The following is a 20,479-nucleotide window of genomic DNA, read 5'->3' as shown; positions in this document are numbered from 1 at the left end:
GTGGGGCCGCGGGGCGCGCGGCGGGGGCGAGGCGAGCGGCGCCGGGCGGGGCGGGCGGCGGCGGCGAGGGGAGGGGAGCGGCCCATGGACCCGCGGGGCCCGGCGCCCCAGACGCTGCGCCGCCGGGCCCGAGCCCAGGAGGTCGGCCTAGGCCGGGGCGCGACGACGCGGACGGGGCGGCGGCGAGGCGCCGCGGCTGCCGGGGCTCGCGGCCGCCGGGCCCCCGCGGGCGCGCCCTGACGGACCGGCCGAGCGGGCCGGCAAGAGGCCCGGCGTGTTGGGAGCGGGCCGCGCGGCACCATGTCGGCCAAGGTGCGGCTCAAGAAGCTGGAGCAGCTGCTCCTGGACGGGCCCTGGCGCAACGAGAGCGCCCTGAGCGTGGAGACGCTGCTCGACGTGCTCGTCTGCCTGTACACCGAGTGCAGCCACTCGGCCCTGCGCCGCGACAAGTACGTGGCCGAGTTCCTCGAGTGGGGTAAGTGACCGGCGGCCCTGCGACCCCTGCCCGGACGCGCCCTCCCGGTCCACGGGCGGCCGCCCGTCCCGCCTCGTCACCGCTCCCAGGCCCGCCCGGCCGCTGCTCGCGCCCTTGGCGGCTCTCGGCCCGTCCCTGCCCTCCTCCCCGGCCTTCGCACGTCCGCGCTGGGCCGTCCCGCCCCCTCATCCTGCCCCTCGGAGCCACATCCTCCGTTCCCACCCCCGCCCCCACCGCCCCGCCGGGCCCGCGCCCCGGCCGCTTCCTAGATCCACCCTCCACGAGCCTGGATATCGTTTCCTGCAGCCCTCCCCGGGATATCCGTCCCCGGCCCCCGCCTTTGGGGTCCCGAGTCCGCGTCGAGTTATTCGCTCCCCTCACGCCACTCGCCCTCCTGGGTCGTATGGGCAGCGGCGCGTGCCTTCTGCATCCGCCTCCCCACCCCCGCGCGTCTCCTGGGAGCCCCTCCTAGGTGACAGCCTGTCCGCATCCCTTGGTGTCCAGGGCCTGAACATCCATTTTAGTGTACCACCTCCAAGGGAATTTTAAAGTTGAAAGCCTTGTTTTGAAACGCCATGGGAGAGTCGGTTGATTTTTTTCATTGTAATTTTGCCAGACCCTGGTAATGCTTGGGGCGGGGAGGGCAGCTGGAACTGTTACTCTATGGAAGGCACTGTAAAACTTTCTTCACCAGACCTCTGCGTGCTTTTTAATAATTGGTCAGCTAAATTATTATGTTCTACTAGGACAGAAATTTGATTAAGCTGTGTAATGGTTAGAACCCCAGAAACAACTACACGTGTAAAGCGACATCTTATCTTTCTCTCTCTCTAACTTGGGCGTCTTGTCAAGACCCTCAGCCTCGTTTAAAACTGCCTAGAAGGAAGATGACATGCTTCTGTTCAGGGTTCAGGTCAAAGCTATGAAAATCTTAGCCTTGGGTCGTTTGCCTCGTTGGGCTCAGACTGTGCCGTTTGGACCAGTAATTTCTAACCTTTGGGGCTGATAAAGCTGACTTTTTTACATAAAGAAATGAATGTGTTCTGTAGTTAGGACCCCTGGTCTGCCAAAATGGTAATTGGAATTTGGGATTTTGTTTACCAAATAAAACTTAAGTTGTTACATTTTTAGAGAGCATTCTCTTCTTCCCTCTTTAGTGAAATTTTGAAATTTTTTGAGAGCAGCAGGAAAAGGAGGCCCACAGCCCCAGGACAGCCTGCTTGGCTTTGCTTTGGGCTTCGTTTTGGTGCTGACCACCCTTCCTGGTTACATACAGTATCAATAAAATGAAAGTACTATTCGTTTTCTGGCGTCCTTCATTAGTGATGTGACCGCCAGTTGAATAATGAACTTGACTTCACAGTTGCTTTGAAAGTGAAGTCTTTGGGGCCTCTTACATCCCAGCCTTCTGAGGATCCTGTTTGCTCTTCCTTGCTGAGCATTTGATCTTGGAATCCAGACAGTTTCACAATCAGGTTCAACTCAGTGCTTGGCATGTGAGTCAATGTGTGACTGAAAGGAGGAAGCAGATGGAAGCTTGAGTTAGCAGGTGAGGTGTGGTCCCAAAATCCTCTGGCCTGGGAACCTGCAGTGCCTAGGAGGGGCTTCCTTATCCTGAAGGCTGAGCCAGTGGTTGCCGTGCAGCCCAGCCACTGTGAACTGGTGGGTTTCATTGGAGGAAGCTCTCAGCATGTGAGGAGGTCTTATTTTATGAGGTTTGAATTTTCCCAAGTCTAAATAGAAGCTGTGTGGTGTAGTATAGAAATATTTTGACTCTTTGGAAATTATGATTACAAATAAATGACATTATCTTCTAAGAATTCGGTCTGCATTGAGCTTTAAATTACAGAGAAGAGGAATGGACTCTATTTTAGGTGGCATTTTTCATGGAATAGTAATACATTTAAGAAGCAGCATTTAATGTCATGTGTGTTACCATATGCACCATTGTAACTCCACAGTGTGTATCACTCGTTAGGATGTGGGCGGTCAGTATTTAGTGTTGCTCGGGACGCCCAGTTATTGCGTTGGAAAGCAAAGAGTGGTCTTTCAAATGGAATTGTTTGTGGAGCATTATTAGGTACTCTGACTTCCTAGTGGAATTACTTCTACTCTACTCAAGAAACATATATATAGGCTGTCACCCTGCGAGTTGTTGATTTACACCTGCATAATGTTTGCGACCTCTACTGTATCGAGTGCTGGCATGCAGAGGACCAACCTTGGTAGGTATCTGCTGACAGTTATGTAGAAGTCTGGAAGCTCAGTGAAGAAAAATACCCGATTCAGCCCAGATTTGAGAATTATTGGGGATTTTTGAGGAAATTTGGAAGGTATAAGTAATAAAGTTTTAAAAGAGAATTTTCTGCAGTGGTTGCATGGGACTAGACTCATCCTAGCCTTCACTGTAGGTTTTGCCTTTAATTTTCCCTTGATTATGTTTATAGTTTGATTAGTTTCCTCTATGAAATCCTGGACCTTAATTAAAAGTTGGAAGTACCCTGCTTTGCATGTGTATTTCTTTAAGCTATTTTTCAAATGCAAATTTGATACCGTTTGAAGCAGAGCATGTGAAACACTTTGAAATTTCCACAAGTAAACAGCGACAAATATGGACGACTAGATGAGGTGAAGTTGTCTTTCATCTTCGTTATATAAAAATACTTGTACATGTGTTAAAATTTTTTTCCCTGACTTAAAAAAATAATGCCGGCTATTATGTTTGGACAGAGCCGATGTTGGAAGTTCCGGCCGATTGGCGTTGGATGGACCATGGTGGTCCTCTGCCCCGGCCCCCATGTGGCTTGCAGACCAGGCCGGAGGCAGGCCTCAGCCTGGTTCCCCGATGCCCAGTCCAGGCCCTCTTCTCGCTCTGTGCCACCATACTTCCTCTGGAAGGGGTAGAATTCATCTCTGTAGCCCTCTGTTTAATTTCCTCATTGGTGATTTTTCTTATGAATGAAGCATTACCTTGTCGGAGTTCTCTCTCATCTGTGTGAATTCCTGTAGCTTTTGGCATGGGGATGCTCAGCACCTAGTGTGAGTGGGATGTCTCTACCAAATTGAATGTGTTCAGGGCTTAACTGATGGTGCTAAATATCTCAACATACATTTCAATCTAAGTGGCTTCTCGAGATAGAATTTTTGCATGACATGGGAACACTTTATTTTTTAAAGTAACAGATATTGAGAAACATTTTTTGAATAATAAGATGTAGCTTAGTAGAGGAATACTGGGATTGTGTAATAAAAATTAGGTTAACACAATTTGGATTGTAAATAGCTATTTGAAGTACAGAACGATATTGACTATGGCACTGTGACGGAACAGCTGAAACCGTTAAACATTAACCAGCCAGCCTTACCTTTTCTCTCTTGAAACCTCCTCCACTGACAGTTGGACTTTAGCAGTGTCTCTGTTAAGTCTAGACCTGCGGTAAATGAAACTGGAGTTGGAGTGAGTTGCCCTCACTTGAAGATACCACTGCCTGGAAGAGCTTGGGAGGTGCGGTGCATTGCTCTTCAATTGCAAATGCACGTCAGGCAGAAACTCCCAACACAGTGCAGTGTGGCCTTGCCCTACCTGCTGCTGTAGCACCTGCTGCCCTTGAAGCCTCGTCCTGTCTGTGCTGACGTCAGTGATGCCGGATAAACATGCGAGCAAACAGGACTGTTAATTCCAAACTAGATTAAGTACAACAAAACTGTTAGACTCTTTTCTTGGTAAAGAGGCAAAACGTATTTTTTTGAGAGTAATAAAGTGAAAGGATCATGCTGGAAGAAACCAAATACATATTTTTACCCTTTTTTTTCCCCCATCAAAAAGGTGATAAAATGCAAGTAAAGAAGATTTTGAAAGAATTAAAAAGACAAAATTCCCTGTAATTCCCTCACCCCAGCCCCCATAATATGACATCTTTTAGTCCCTATCCTGAATTTGATTCTTAAGTTCCAAATGACAGTATGTTAGTGTTACCTGAAATTTGTGTGAGAAGCTCTCTTGCTAATGAAAATGCATGAGAGGAAAATACACTTTCCTTAGATTTAAAATCATAAGTATTTGGGGACTTCCCTGGAGGTCCAGTGGTTAAGACTCAACCTTCCATTGCAGGGGACGGAGTTCCACCCCTGGTTTCGGAACTGAAGTCCCATGGACCTTGAGGGTGTGGCCAAAATTTTTTTTTTTAATTAACAAAATCATGAGTGTTTGGCCAACATAAACTTTGTATGGTAATTTTTGAAGGGTTTATTTAGGTTTAAAATCTATTGGAGAAATTTTATTAAGTCAATAGAAGCTAAGTCACTTCAGTCGTGTCCGACTCTGTGACCCCATAGATGGCAGCCCACCAGACTCCCCCGTCCCTGGGATTCTCCAGGCAAGAACACTGGAGTGGGTTGCCATTTCCTTCTCCAATGCATGAAAGTGAAGTCGCTCAGTTGTGTCCGACTCTTAGCGACCCCATGGACTGCAGCCTACCAGGCTTCTCCGTCCATGGGATTTTCCAGGCAAGAGTACTGGAGTGGGGTGCCATTGCCTTCTCCTTATTAAGTCAATAAGACAGATACTATGTATGAGATGAGGGTCACACGTGATTTTAAATGTGTTTCATATTAGGTATTTGGTCAGTGTTATTAAGTGGTAGGTAACTGCCAACAAAATTGTTTTCAGATTAAAACTTTGTGAAAAGGATCAGTATGTAATATAATAGGAGACTTTGGATATTTTGTTATCTTTAGGAAAGAATTAGAGATTTGAAGAAAAATTTGAATTAGATTTGAAGAAAAATTTGAATTAATATAATTTCTTTTTTTAATATAAATTTATTTATTTTAATTGGAGGCTAACTGCTTTTACTGGAGCATCTTTGAAGACATATGAGATTTACTCTTCTAAGGGCACCACTGACATTACTGATGTGATGATGCTTCCTGTCGCTTCCAAGCTATGGGTTTGAAAACTGTTGGGAATTTGAGAGATGGCCTGGTCTGTCCACCACCCACATCTCCCCTCTCTGTTGGGTAAACCAGGCTCTGGACTTTTCCCCTGAACATTTCTGAGCAGCTCGCCCTCCAGCCAGGGTTTCTCTCCTGCATGGGCTCCTGGTCAGCCGTGGGTTGCCTTGCCGGCACCTGCTATGTAATATCTCTGTTTTATTTTAACCTTTTTTTTCCCTTCATTCCCATCCTCACTGGCCTAGCTGAAGGTCTTAAGACCTAAATGAAAGCCTTTCTCCCTTGAAGATTTCAGTATCTCTGCTTGATTAGTCTTCAACACTGCCTTGCATTTCATCCCTCGCCTTTTCAAAACTTCTGCTATAACTGTGGATTCTGTTGCCTTGAGAAAAATCAGATCTGAAATCTGCAGTCCAACGTTGGAATTTAAAATTGAACTAAAGGGGACTTCCCTGGTCGTCCAGAGATTAAGAATCCACTTTGCAACGCCAAGGCCTTTGCATTCTATCCCTGCTCAGGGAACCGAGATCCCTCATGTTGTGGGGTGGCTTAGCCTGTGGGCCATAACTGCTGAGCCTGCACACCCCAACCCAGAGCCCGGGAGCCGCAGCAGAATATCCTGCAGACTCAACGACGACCCTGCGTGTTGCAGCTAATACCTGCTGCAGCCACACACACAAAAATGGATGAATGAACATTACTCTTTCAAAGTAAATAAATAAAATTGACCTGAGAGACTTCCCTGGTCCAGTGATGAAGACACTGCACTCCCAGAGCAGGGCATGGGTTCCATTCCTGGTTGAGAAGCCAAGATCCTGCACACCGCACAGCACAACAGAAAAAGAAGAGAGAAGAATAAAGACCTAAAGAGATACAGCTAATCCTAGTTTTAGACGTTGAGATGAACGGCACATCTGACCATACCCTGTGGAGTGATTTTCTTTAAATGTAATTTTACTTTTATCAAAGTAATGCATTTACTCAGTTTTAAAAGTGAAGTAGTTCTACAGAGTTAGGATGAAAGACAAAAGTCCCTTTACCAGCCGGCCTGCTCTGGGTTCTCACTTCTCAGAAGCAACCAGTTTTAACCATTCTATTTCTCCTTATAATCAACTGTCTTAGGCTGCCAGTGACAGAGAACCAGATAACAGTGACCTAAACAAAATCAGGGCTTCCCTGATGGCTCAGTTGGTAAAGAATCCACCTGCAATGCAGGAGACCCCAGTTTGATTCCTGGGTTGGGAAGATCTGCTGGAGAAGGGATAGGCTACCCACTCCAGTATTCTTGGGCTTCCCTTGTGTCTCAGCTGGTAAGGAATCCACCCGCAATGCGGGAGACCTGGGTTTGATCCCTGGGTTGGGAACATGCCCTGGAGAAGGGAAAGGCTACCCACCCCAGTATTCTGGCCTGGAGAATTCCATGGACTGAATAGTCCATGGAGTTGCAAAGAGTTGGACATGACTGAGCAAGTTTCACTTCACTTCAAACAAAATCAAGGTTGATTTGCCTTTCATGCAGCTTGTGAGCAGTCCATGGCTGGTTTGACAGCCTCATTCCAAGAAGTCTTCAGGGACCTGCCCTTTCCTGCTCAGTCCACTGTCTGGTCTGAGGGTGACCCTCCGACCTACATTCCACGCAGAGGGTGAAGGTGTTATTAGGTCAGGCAGAGGGTGAAGGTGTTATTAGGTGGATGGGGGAAGAGCCTTGGATGCTAATGGTGGGGGTTGTTGAGTCGCTAAGTCGTTTCCGACTCTTTGCAACCCCATGGACTGCCGTACACCAGGCTTCCCTGTCCCTCACTATCTCCTGGTTTTTGCCCAAGTTCATGTCCATCGAGTCGGTGATGCCATCCAACCATCTCATCCTCTCTTGTCCCCTTCTCCTCCTGCCCTCTTTCCCAGCATCAGGGTCTTTTCCGGTGAGTCAGCGCTTCGAATCAGATGGCTGAAGTATTGAAGCTTCAGCATCAGTCCTTCCAGTGAGTATTCAGGGTTGATTTTCTTTAGGATTGACTGGTTTGATCTTGCTGTCCAAGGGACTCTGAAAAGTCTTCTTTAGCACCACAATTTGGAAGCATCAGATCTTTGGCAGTGATGGTTACTTATTTAGCAATTCCTGCCTCAAATTTCGTGCGTCTCTGTAGCATGCTTATGTTGCTTATTTCTGATTTTCCATTTCATATGCTATCTGTTAACTTCTCCTGTGGAAGAGAAGGCCATAGAATTTTAGGTGTCTCCTCCCCTGCATTGCCGAGACACACAGACCCTTCCTTCCTCTTTGTTTTTCCAAATCTGGCTAGATAATAATTACTGTTTAAATTGATATTCAGTGTTTGTTACCACTGGGTAAACATCTTAATGGCTAAGCCACATAGGATGCAGTTAATTCCCAGTCTACTAAGACAAGGAATTATTTTTGTGTTAATTGGGATGAATTACTTTTTCTCTCCCTTAGTGTGGATGCAAATGTATAGTCATGAATTCAGTGCAGGTTTTAACTAGAACTCCCCAGAGCAGTCAGCCACCTCGAGTGATCTCTCACTTTTCAGCCCTTGGAGAGCCTTTCATTTTCCTGTTCCACTTGAGGCTGTGTCTTCTCTAGGCCTGCTGCTTCGCTGCCATCTTGGGGTTTCTCTTCATTCTTTATGGGAATTCTTTCTGTGCCTCTCCTCTGTTGAATGGGAATTCCAGGACCCCATGTCTTATGTTAGGAGGAAAAGGGGACGACAGCGGATGAGATGGCTGGATGGCATCACCGACTCGATGGACATGGGTTTGGGTGAATTCTGGGAGTTGGTGATGGACAGGGAGGCCTGGCGTGCTGCAATTCATGGGGTCGAAAAGAGTCGGACACGACTGAGCAACTGAACTGAACTGAACTGAATGTCTTATGTTGTGGTGGCTTCCCTGGAAAGAGTCCATCAGAGAGAAATTTTTTGGAGAACTAAACTGTCTGAAGATGCCTTTTCTTCCTTTGTATTTGAATGGCAGTTTACCTGCATACTGAATTCTAGGTTAAAAGTCATTTTCCCGCAGAACTTTGAAGGCCTGACTCAGGTGTCTGCTGGCTCTTGTTACAAGGGGAGGCCTGAGACCGTTGTGATCCCCACGCCTTGGTGAGATTTGTTCATCCCTAGTGTTCCTTGGGGGTCTTTCTGGGGGGGGCTGGGCCACTTGGGTCCTTCAGCTCTCTAAAACTTTCCTGTATTCTCTATGAGCTCTGATTTCTTCATTCTAGCCTTTTTGATCGCCTGTTACTCATATGTCAGATCTTCTGAGTTTTCTGTTAATTTCCTTTCTCCTACTTTTTTCTAGCTGTTGACCTTTTATCCTTCTTTTTCTGGGAGAGAGCTTCGACTTTATCTTCTAGTCCTTACATTGCAGTTTTATTTCTGCATCATCATATCTTTCATTTCTAAATGTTTTTGTCCCTAGTATTCCTTTTTATAACATCTTGTTTCTGTTTCATGAAGGCAGTCATCTTAAAAACCATTTCTCTTTGTTGTTCATTCGCTAGGTTGTGTCTGACTCTTTGCAAGCCCATGGCCTGCAGCATGCCAGGCCTCCCTGTCCTTCAGTATCTCCCAGAGTTTGCTCAGACTCATGTCCATTGTATCAGTGATGCCATCCAACCCTCTCATCCTCTGTCGTCCCCTTCTCTTCCTGTCTTCAATCTTTCCCAGCATCAGGGTCTTTTCTAATGAGTCAGTTCTTTCCATCAGGTGACCAAAGTATTGGAGCTTCAGCTTCAGCAGCAGTCCTTACAGTGAATATTCAGGACTGATTTCCTTGGGGATTGACTGGTTTGATCTCCTTGCTGTCCAAGGGACTCGCAAGAGTCTTCTTCAGCACCCCAGTTCAAAAACATCAATTCTTCGGCACCCAGCTTTCTTTATAGTCCAACTCTCACATACTTATACGACTACTGGAAAAATCACAGCTTTAACTAGATGGACCTTTGTCGGCAAAGTGGTATCTCTACTTTTTAATATGCTGTCTAGGTTGGTCATAGCTATTCTTCCAAGGAGCAGGCATCTTTTAATTTTGTGGCTGCAGTCACCATCCACGGTGAATTTGGAGCCCAAGAAAATAAAGTCTGTCCCTGTTTCCATTGTTCCCCCATCTGTTTGCCTTGAAGTGATGGGACCGGATGCCATGATACTCGTTTTTTTCATGTTGAGTTTTAAGTCAGCTTTTTCATTCTTTTCCTTTCATCAAGAGGCTCTTTAGTTTCTCTTCACTTTCTGCTGTTAAAGTGATGTCATCTGCATATCTGAGGATGTTGATATCTATCCTGGCAGTCTTGATTCCAACTTGAGATTCATCCAGCCCAGCGTTTCGCATGATGTGCTCTGCATGTGCACACACTTGAGTTATGTAGATGTTTCCTTTTGTTCCCTACGTTGTCTCTGTTTCTTCTGAGTCCTTTTTATCCGGTTTCCTACTTTGGTCTTTGTCTTTGATGTCAGAAGCTCTTCAAATGCCTGGTGATTATTGGCTGTCTTCCACAATTATGAGCGGACTGATTGGAAACTCTCTGTGCATAAACTGTAAATGTGAGCCTCACCATTAGGAAATGGGACGGGGACCTGGCCCATCTGAGGGGCACTAGCAGAGTTGCTAGAGTAGTTCCTTCTCTGGGCCTGTTGGTTTTCCCAGAGCAGGGCTTCTGGTCTCCAGCCTAGATGGTGGCGAGTGTGGTACAGGCCCAGCTGCCAGCATTCTGGGAAAGTAGGGCGAGCTGGGGATGGGGGGCAGTAGGTTGGGGGTGGGACATATCTGGAGTGTAACTGCTCCTCCTGCAGACTGACAGCCCGTTCTGTGCCCTGTCGCTTACTGTTTGTGTGTTCAGTCACTCAGCCCTGTTTGACCCACTGTAGCCCGCGAGGCTCCTCTGTCCATGGAATTCTCCAGGTAAGAATACTGGAGTGGGTAGCCATTGCCTTCCCCAGGGGATCTTCCCCATCCAGGAATTGAACCCACGTCTCCGGTGTCTCCTGAGTCGGCAGGGGGGTTCTTCACCGCTGTGCTGCCTGGTGACGCTCATCTCTGTTTAGTCTGCAAAATACTGGTGCTGTGGGTGATTGCTGTTTCTTACCCCTCCTTCACATGGTTAACTTCCACTTTTCTATCTTTGCTGAATTAGATGCTGCTTGTCCATTTCTTTTGTGCAAAACTGTGTTGACTTTTCTAGTCTTCTAGAAAAGTTACGTCATCTTCTGTCATTTTTTCAGCAAGTACTCTTTAGGACTTAAGGAGTGCCCAGGCACCGCAGTGATGAACAGAATTCCTGTTCTCTGCAGCCCATGTTATCCTTGAGGCTACGTCCCATTGTAATCCATGCGATCATTTTAGTCGGGCCTCCAGATGGTGCAGAGATACGGCTGTTCTGTACACTAGAGGTAACTGAAAGGCACCCTGGTTTTCATCTCTAAATGAAGTCAGGGTGTATAGTTTCCATTTTAGTTTTATTGGCCAGATTGTGTTTCTGGTACATTGACTCATTTATTAGAAAGCTTCCCCTCTAAGTAGAAGGGAGAAATGCAAATATGGGAGGGCAACATTTTTTCCGGTAATTGCACAGCATTGGAAGAAAAAGAAAGGAGAAAGAGTAAAACGATGTGAAGACAGGGGACTTGGATGTTTTGAAAGCTGGAAAGTGGCTGGAGGGACGCTGGGGCGGCGCCCTGGGTGGGCTGGGGCCGAGGCAGGGGTGGTGTCTGAATTGGCCGCTTGTGCCTCAGGGACCCTGTGTGTGAACTTGATCTTTCTTGAAGTGATACAGACTGGTTCTGTTTAACTCCAAGGCTTTTGGTACGTAGGAAGAAATCACTAATTTAAAACAAAAAATAGAATAAATGCTCTTGCCAGTCATGATTTTCTAAAACCATAAATAAATGAAATCCAAAGGTAGACAGGCCTCCCTTAACCATGACACCCAAACTGCATTTTGAGACTGTTGTTCTCTTGTGCTTTACTCATTCATACGAAATAATTCATTTGGAAACACTGAGTTACTCTCTTTCTTTGTTTAAAAAATTTAAATTAGGGGGCCAAATTAATTTTTTAACTTACTATTTTTAAGGTGAAATAGCATTTGTATTGATTCTTTGTTGAGAAAGGTGTTGATTTTATAATTAATGGGTTTGCAGCAATTCTTAAATAATTTTGCAGCTCAGATTTGTTTCTTTTTAAACTCTATTTGAAGTCAGATTGTTGAAACATCTTTAAGTATATTAACAAATCATCTTTCAGATGAAGCTGGGAGAATGCTGATGAAGTATTGCTTTCAAATATGTAGGATATATTGTCTAATTGGCAGCAGATTGGGAAATTATTGAGAATGCTCTATGCCAGTTTCACCAATTAAGCTGTCAAGGGTAGCATTTATATTAGACTGTATTAGGACATAAAAAATGTTCTCAAAACGTCAGGCATTATTGTGGTTTTATGTAATCAAAGTGATAAGCCTGGATAAATTTTCTTCTACAAATATATAATTTTTTTTTAAAAAAGCAAGATTTGTGTTCATGAAGAAGTTTTGATAATCCTTGTGAAATGATATGTTAAGGTTACTGAACAGAAACAAGAAGTCTGTCGACGATATGAAGCTTGAATTGAACTGTACAGCTAACTGATTATTTTAGTGAAAAGAAGATTTCTCTGCCATTTACAGTTACCAAATGATTTCTTTTGTTTGTAACAGTTTTATTGAGATACAATCCACATGCAAATTACCTATTTAAATTGTAGAGTTCAGTAGTTTTAGTATTTCACAGAATTGGGTAGCTATCTCTGTTATTTATTTCCAAATATTTTCATCACCTTAAAAAGAAATCCTAAACCCTTTAGCTATCAGTCCTAACTCCTCCTTTCTCTCACCACCCCCAGGCAGCCACACATCTAGTTTTATTACATATTTGCACATTCTGGCCATTTCCTACAAATGGAGTCATTCAATACGTGGTGTTTTGTGATGGCATTCTTTTCACTTAGTGTAGTGTTTTCAAGGGTATATCTGTGTTTGGTTCCTTTTTATTGCCGAATAATGTTCCGTCGTATGGCTGTGCACATTTTGCTTGCGCATTCATTCCTCAGTTGATGGGCATTTGGGCCCTTTCTATCTTGGAGCTGTTGTGAATAACGCTGCCGTGCACGTTAACGCGCCAGTTTTTACGCGACACGTTTTCCTTTCCCTTGAGTGTGTGTCTGGAAGTGGAGTTGATAGGTCCTCTGGTAAGACTATGCTTAGCACTTTGAAGACCTGCGGGTGGATTTCCACAGCAGCTGTCCCAGTTTACGTTCTCACCGGCAGCTTCTCCTCATCCTCACAGACGCTTGCGTTATTTGTCTTTCTCCTTCTAGCCATCCTGGTGTGTGTGTGAAGTGGTGTTTCATTGCGGTTTTGTTTTGCTTTTTGCCTAAAGGCCAGTGATGTTGAGTATCTTGGGTATTGTTTTGTTATTGGCCATTTGTATATGTTCTTTGGAGAAATGTCTGTTCCGTTTCTTTGCTCATTATTTAATTGTGTTGTCTGTTTTGTAAGTTATGTACCTTCTGGATACAGATCCTACATCAGACGTGATTGGCAGATATTTCCTCCTGTAGGTTGTCATTTCACTTTCTTACAGGTTTCCTCTGAGGCCCAAGTTACTAATTTTGATGAAATCCTATTTAACTTTTGCTGTGTTTGGTGTCATATCTAAGAATCCGTTGCTAAATCCAAGGTCACAAGGATTTTATACCTGTGTTTTCTTCTAAGAGTTTGATAGTTTTATAGTTTTAGCTTTCACATTTAGGTGTTTAATCTGTTTCGATTTTTTTCTTAGAAATAAGGTGTGAGATGGGAAGTTCTAATTCATTCTTTTTCATGTAGCTGTCCTGATCTCCCAGCAGCATTTGTTGAAGAGACTTTTTCCCCCCATTGAATAGTGTTGGCCCCCTTGACCATAAATGTGTGGTCTTATTTCTGGGCTCTTAGTTCTGTTCTGTTGATGTATATGCCTGTCTTTGTACAATATACTACCACACTCTCATGATTACTGTTGCTTTCTGCTAAGTGTTGGAATCAGGGAGTTTGAGTTCTCCAACTTTGTTCTTTGTTAAGAGTGTTTCACTATTCTGGGTTCCTTGACTTTCCATATGCATTTTAGGATCAGTGTGTCAGTTTCTATAAGGAAGCCATCTGGCATTTTGAGAGGGATCACGTTGAATCTCTAGATCACTTTGGGGAGTATTGCCGTCTTACAGTATTAGCTTTTCCTGTGCATGAACATGACATAACTTTCCGCTTAATTACATCTCCAAATTGAAATGTGTATATATATATATATTTTTTGTAGTTTTCAGAGTTTAACTTTTTTTTACTTTTTTACTGTGGTAAAATATATATGATACAAAATTTGCCTTTTTAAGTGTTCATTTAGTTGCATTAATTTCATTTTGCAATGCAACATGTAAGATTTGTACGTATTTTGTTAAATTATTCCCAAATGTCTTTTTAAAAATTCTATTATAAGCAGAATTGTTTTCTTAATTGCATTTTTGGATTGTTTGTTGTAAATTTATATAAGTACAATTAAAAAAAAAAGTGATTCTGTATACTGCAAAATTGCTTAACTTTTTTTATTAGTTCTAGTGGATTTTTTAGTATTTTTATATACAAATTCATTTTATATACAAATTCATGTCACCTGTGAATACAGGTTGTTTTATTCCTTCCCTTCCAAAAGTTTGGGTGCCCTTTGCTTATTTTTGTTGCCTATTTGTCCTGACTAAAACCTCTAGGACAGTGTGGAATAGAAGTGGCAAGCATGGGCATGCTTATTCCACCATTAAGTGTGCTTTTTTCTGTGTTTGATAAAAATCAGCTATGAAGCCAGCTGGGCTTGCTTTGTGATCAGTCTTTTGATTACTAACTCCGTCTCTGTACTTTTAGATCTGTTCACGTTTTCTGTTCCTTCTTGAGTCAGTTGGTAGGTTTTGTCTTTTTAGGAATCTGTTCGTTTCGTTCACGTAGTTTGTTGGCATACAGTTGTTTGTCGTATTTCTTAATCCTTTTATCTCTGTAAGATCTGCAGGAATGTCCCTCTTTCAGTTTTAGACATTTGAGTCTCTTTTTTATTTTTTAAAAAAGATTAAAATGGCAACTTTTATGTTATATATCTTTTACCCTAACAAAAAGTAATTGCAAGTAAAAGTAATTGAAATCCATCCATGTTATTGAGTGTAAGTAACAACAGCTAGTTCTTTCTGGTTGCTGTATTCCACTGAATTCCTTCCCCACAGTTTATCCATGCATTCACGGTACATCTCAGCTATCCAGCTTGGGGCTATTAATGAAGAGTGATACTCCCAGAAATTGTTTTGGCTTTTAAAATTCTCCAGAGAGAATGAATGATTTTTCTAAATCCACTGCCTGTTTCCCTTAATGTTGAATTCTGTTATTGTTTGTGGAGGGTGGACACAGACGGTTCAAGTCACAGTTCTTTGTCATTTAGGATTGTCCTTTGTACCGAGTATTAAAAATGTCAGCACCTGTATCACAGAAATTGTATTTGGCCAGTACAGTTTTTATTTTAATAGTGTTAAAATTATAAAAAATAACGCATGCTCATGCTTTTAGTGAATTCAAGCAGTATAAAGGGTATGTCACAGTAAAGAGTCTTCTTCCCTCCAGTTGTGTTACAAATGTTTTAACTTCTTTTTAGATTTTAGAGCATAATCTAGAGTTTCCATTAAAATTAAATATTGACTTGAAAGTTTTTTTTAACATCAAATTTGTTTATATTTATTTAAAATTTTTCATAAGAAATTAATGTTGGAATATGGCTTCCCTTGTAGCTCAGCTGGTAAAGAATCCACCTACAATGTGGGAGACCTGGGTTTGATCCCTGGGTTGGGAAGATCCCCTAGAGAAGGGAAAGGCTACCCACTCCAGTATTCTGGCCTGGAGAATTCCATGGACTGTATATAGTCCATGGGGTCGCAAAGAACTGGACATGACTGAGCGACTTTCACTTTCACCAATTTTATGTTGTCAGAGTTTATAGCATTTATGTTATGTTGTGACTTAGAGAAGTCTTTTTTGTTTTGTCTAAGTTGGTTGTACGATTTGGAAACTAATAAATAGAATTTAAAATATGCAATGGCACCCCACTCCAGTACTCTTCCCTAGAAAATCCCATGGACGGGGGGCCTGGTGGGCTGTAGTCCATGGAGTCGCTAAGAGTCGGACACGTCTGAGCGACTTCACTTCCACTTTTCACTTTCACGCATCGGAGAAGGAAATGGCAACCCACTCCAGTGTTCTTGCCTGGAGAATCCCAGGGACAGGGGAGCCTCATGGGCTGCTGTCTGTGGGGTCGCACGGAGTCAGATATGACTGAAGTGACTTAGCAGCATAGGTATGTAACTGTTATCCACCGTAAAACCCAGCTGTGTGACTGGACCCAGAGAGAAGGCACCCGTCCTGTGTCTTGAGTGGGAGAGTCATCTAGGTGCTGGTGTTGAAGAGTCCCTGGACTTCCTTCCTAACTTCCTTTGCTGCTTCTGGGTCATACACAGCTGCCTCTGTTTCTTATGCTCACGTCACTTTCTTGGATTCTTTCATTTTGATGATTGGCTAGAGCCTTTTCCTGGTGGACTAATGCTGAGTTGCTTCAGTCGTGTCCGACTCTTTGTGACCCCATGGACCGTACGTAGTGTGCCAGGTTCCTCTGACCATGGCATTCTCCGGGCAAGAATACTGGAGTGGGTTGCCATTTCCTCCTCCAGGGGATCTTCCCCACCCAGGGATCGAACCCACATTCTCTTAGTTCTCCTGCATTGGCAGGCGGATTCTTCACCACTAGCGCCACCTGGGAAGCCTTTCATGGTTGTTGGGGGGAGGGGGAGATATGTATATGTTACACATACACACACACATAAGTGTATATAGCATTTCCCCCCATGTAGGATCAAGGGTGGTAATCTTTCCAAGTTACTGCATTTCTAAAAATGTCTTCCCTTACCCTCATTTTAGTGGTGTGTGTTTGACTGAGAATGGAACGCTGGGGTCAGAATGTCTCCCTCTTGGAGAAGACGCTGCTCTATGATTGTGGTGAGGTGCGGGGTGGTAGGAGGCTAGAATCTCTCCTCTTTCTGAGAATATTAATCAGATTTTTTTTTTTTTTTTTGGCTGCACTGGGTCTTTGTTGCTGCAGGCGGGCTTTCTCTAGTGAATGGGGGCTACTCTCTAGTTGCGGGCTTCTCTTGGGTTGTAGAGTGTGGGTTCTAGGTGCATGGGCTTCAGCAGTTGTGCATGGGCTCTAGAGTGCAGGCTCAGTAATCCCGGCCCATGGGTTTAGTTGCTCCACGCACGTGAAATCTTCCCAGACCAGGGATTGAACTCATGTCCCCTGCATTGACAGGCATATTCTTAGCCACTGGACCACCAGGGAAGTCCATTAATTAGAATTTTTTAAAGTTTTCTTCTTCCCGATTTATCTGTTTTCTCTGGAGTCAGTTCTTTGTTCACCTTGGAACTTTTCCTCTTAATGATTTTCCTTCAATTACTGATAATCCTTGGTTGGTCTTTTTGCCTGTAGTATTTAGAAAGCTTCCCTAAAAATAATAGAGAATTACTAGTTGTCCCTGTTGAGGGGTGATGTTTTTGAGTACTTCTAGATCCTTAGTCCATCAGGTTTGATAGTTTTTCTTCTCTGATAGCATTTTTGTAACAACTCTAGTTTGTAATGTAGATAAAACTTCATAAGAATAAAAAAAAATTCATGCCATTCTTAATGTCCATTTCGCAGTACCACGCGTGTATCTTATGACTTATTTTTTTCCCTACTATAGTAATTATTTTGGATTGTATTGTAAGTTTAATGATGCTTAAAATATTACATTTATTATCTGAGAAAAATATCTGGCAATAAAATGAATTTTAAATGTTTTTTAAAATGAAGTTTGGAGTGGAGAAATTTAACTGTTTTCCCCACTTTTCCCATAGCATTCTCATTTCTCCACAGTGAAGGGGATCCTTAGGTAAACATTGAGCAGTCAGAGCATCACCTGGCCCTTCTGAAAGTGGAGTCTAGAAGACTCAGTGCTCAGCTAGCATCAGTCAGGTCAGGGGAGAGATTTGTTACACCGAATACTGAAGCTGTTAGTCATGGCAGCTTTTCAGAGTTCGTATGAAATGTTTACCAGCTCATAAAACTGTTTTATGACCCAGAAGGAATTCCAGCAATAAAGCAAACGAACTCATAACAAATAACCTGAGCATGTAGTTGATTTTCGTGCCCAGATACGCTTCCAGTGAGGAAAACTGCTGTGTGGTTTGTGACAAGAGAAGAGCTCTGGTGATCTGGATTCATTCTGTTTGGAATTCAATTGGTTTGAGTATTTGTAAAAGGAAACTAATTTTTCAAAAACTTGTAACCTAATATCCCTTGTCATGCCTTCAACTGTCCTCCATTTAGATATGAAATAGTCAAGGACACCATGTTTGAAAACGTCGTTGTTCCTTTTTGGAGGGGCTTGAATTTTTCATATATTGATACTCTGTTTTTATAATTAGTGTTAATAAAAGTGATAGCTATTAATTATAATTCCATTTAAAGTTTTTATTATAGGGACTTCCCTGGTGGTACAGTGGATAAGAATCCACCCGCCAATGCAGGAGCCACAGGTTCTGTCCCCGGTTCGGGAAGATCCCACCCGCCATGGGGCAACCAAGCCCATGTGACGCAGCTGTTGAGCATGTGCTGTAGAACCCTTGCTCCGCGACAGAAGCCACCACAGTGAGAAGCCTGTGCGGCACCAGGAAGAGTAGCCCCCGCTCACCATAACTGGAGAAAGCCTTGCACAGCAACAAATACCCAGTGCAACCAAAAAAAAAATTATTATAGGAATCTTGAACATGTTAAAAAGTAGATCAGATCAGATCAGTCGCTCAGTCGTGTCTGACTCTTTGCGACCCCATGAATCGCAGCACGCCAGGCCTCCCTGTCCATCACCAACTCCCGGAGTTCACTCAGACTCACGTCCATCGAGTCAGTGATGCCATCCAGCCATCTCATCCTCTGTCGTCCCCTTCTCCTCCTGCCCCCAAGCCTTCCCAGCATCAGTCTTTTCCAATGAGTCAACTCTTTGCATGAGGTGGTCAAAGTATCGGAGTTTCAGCTTTAGCATCATTCCTTCCAAAGAAATCCCAGGGCTGATCTCCTTCAGAATGGACTGGTTGGATCTCCTTGCAGTCCAAGGGACTCTCAAGAGTCTTCTCCAACACCACAGTTCAAAAGCATCAATTCTTCAGCGCCCAGCCTTCTTCACAGTCCAACTCTCATATCCATACATGACCACAGGAAAAACCATAGCCTTGACTACACGGACCTTTGTTGGCAAAGTAATGTCTCTGCTTTTGAATATGCTATCTAGGTTGGTCATAACTTTTCTTCCAAGGAGTAAGCATCTTTTAATTTCATGGCTGCAGTCACCATCTGCAGTGATTTTGGAGCCCAGAAAAATAAAGTCTGCCACTGTTTTCACTGTTTCCCCATCTATTTCCCATGAAGTGGTGGGACCGGATGCCATGATCTTCGTTTTCTGAATGTTGAGCTTTAAGCCAACTTTTCACTCTCCACTTTCACTTTCATCAAGAGGCTTTTGAGTTCCTCCTCACTTTCTGTCATAAGGGTGGTGTCATCTGCATATCTGAGGTGATTGATATTTCTCCCGGCAATCTTGATTCCAGCTTGTGTTTCTTCCAGTCCAGCGTTTCTCATGATGTACTCTGCATACAAGTTAAAAAGTAGAGATAGTTGACTAATGAACCCTTTGTTTCAGTCACTCCCTTCAACAGTTGTTAAGTCACCCCGTCTCCATTTTGATACCCTTTTCCCCCAAAAAGAGTGATTTTGAGGCAAATCCTAGACATGTGCCGCCTCATTTGTGAGTATTTCCCTCTGTGCCTCAGGAAGATTAGGCCTTAGCCATATACACATAACATAACACAGAAACGTAGTAGTGTCACGTCACTGAAAACATGACCATAAGTCCTCAGTACCATCAAGTACGCAGTCAGGGTTTAAATTTCTCCTTTTTTGCTGCTGTTTTCAGTTAATTTGTTCTGTAGCAGCCAAAAGAAAGTCACTCGGGGCGTTTGGATTGCCCGCCTCCCGGTTCTCCTTTAATCTATAGGCCCCCTCTCCGTCTTCTCCCCAGTTGCAGTTTATTTGTTGAAGCAACCAGGCCACTTGTCTTGTTATACTCCTACCATTCGAATTTATTTCTAGCTGGACAAATTTGGCTTTTGGCAAATCATTTCTATACTATTGGCCCTGTATATTTTGTGGAAAATAGAGCTATTAGGGGACCAAACTGATGTAAAAAAATAAGATACTTCGTTTGAAATCCCCCTTTTGTGAGGAGTATTGCAGTCAGTACCTGACTTGGCCTAAGATCCTGAGTGTGGGCTGGGTGCCCGAGGGTGCTGTGCCAGAGGTCAGTGGTTGGCACTCTGGGTGGTGGTGCAGGGGCTTGGTGGGGGCTGGGGCAGTTATTGCCTCCCTTCCCCTCAGTCCCTATGGAGACGTGGAGGCACCAATTTGGCAGTGGGCACCTGCCTTTCTCTGGAGCCCACGTGTCTGATTTGCCCCTTCTGTCCCCTTGCCCCTCTCCCCCAATGAACACTGTGTGACTATTTGAAGACTTGACTAGTGTCTAGCTGACATCCTTCCCCTTTCTCCACACTTCATATTGGAGTGTTGCTAGAAATTTCTTAAAACTTTATGTTCTACCACTACTACTACTACTACTACTACTACTACTACTAAGTCGCTTCAGTCGTGTCCAACTCTGTGCGACCCCATAGACGGCAGCCCACCAGGCTCCCCCGTCCCTGGGATTCTCCAGGCAAGAACACTGGAGTGGGTTGCCATTTCCTTCTCCAATGCATGAAAGTGAAAAGTGAAAGGGAAGTCGCTCAGTCGTATCCGACTTTTCCCGACCCCATGGACTGCAGCCTACCAGGCTCCTCCGCCCATGGGATTTTCCAGGCAAGAG

General features: G+C 44.0%; 1 protein-coding gene across 4 annotated transcripts in view; it reads left to right on the top strand.

Annotated features, from left to right (window-relative positions):
- The first annotated feature begins 300 nt into the window (after window positions 1-300).
- CDC42BPB (CDC42 binding protein kinase beta) overlaps window positions 301-20,479 on the top strand; it is a 98,358-nt gene continuing 78,179 nt past the window's right edge. For all 4 annotated transcript variants that reach the window (XR_003507509.1, XM_027521724.1, XM_027521723.1 and 1 more), the window contains exon 1: window positions 301-475. Coding sequence is in view for 3 of the 4 variants with exons in the window: in XM_027521724.1 (XP_027377525.1) it covers window positions 301-475 (175 nt within the window). In the remaining variant the exon portion in view is untranslated. The remainder of the gene's footprint in view (window positions 476-20,479) is intronic.

This window comes from Bos indicus x Bos taurus, chromosome 21, assembly GCF_003369695.1.
Source record: "Bos indicus x Bos taurus breed Angus x Brahman F1 hybrid chromosome 21, Bos_hybrid_MaternalHap_v2.0, whole genome shotgun sequence".
NCBI classification, from domain to species: Eukaryota; Metazoa; Chordata; class Mammalia; order Artiodactyla; family Bovidae; genus Bos; species Bos indicus x Bos taurus.
This window is presented reverse-complemented; position numbering and strand designations above follow the sequence as displayed.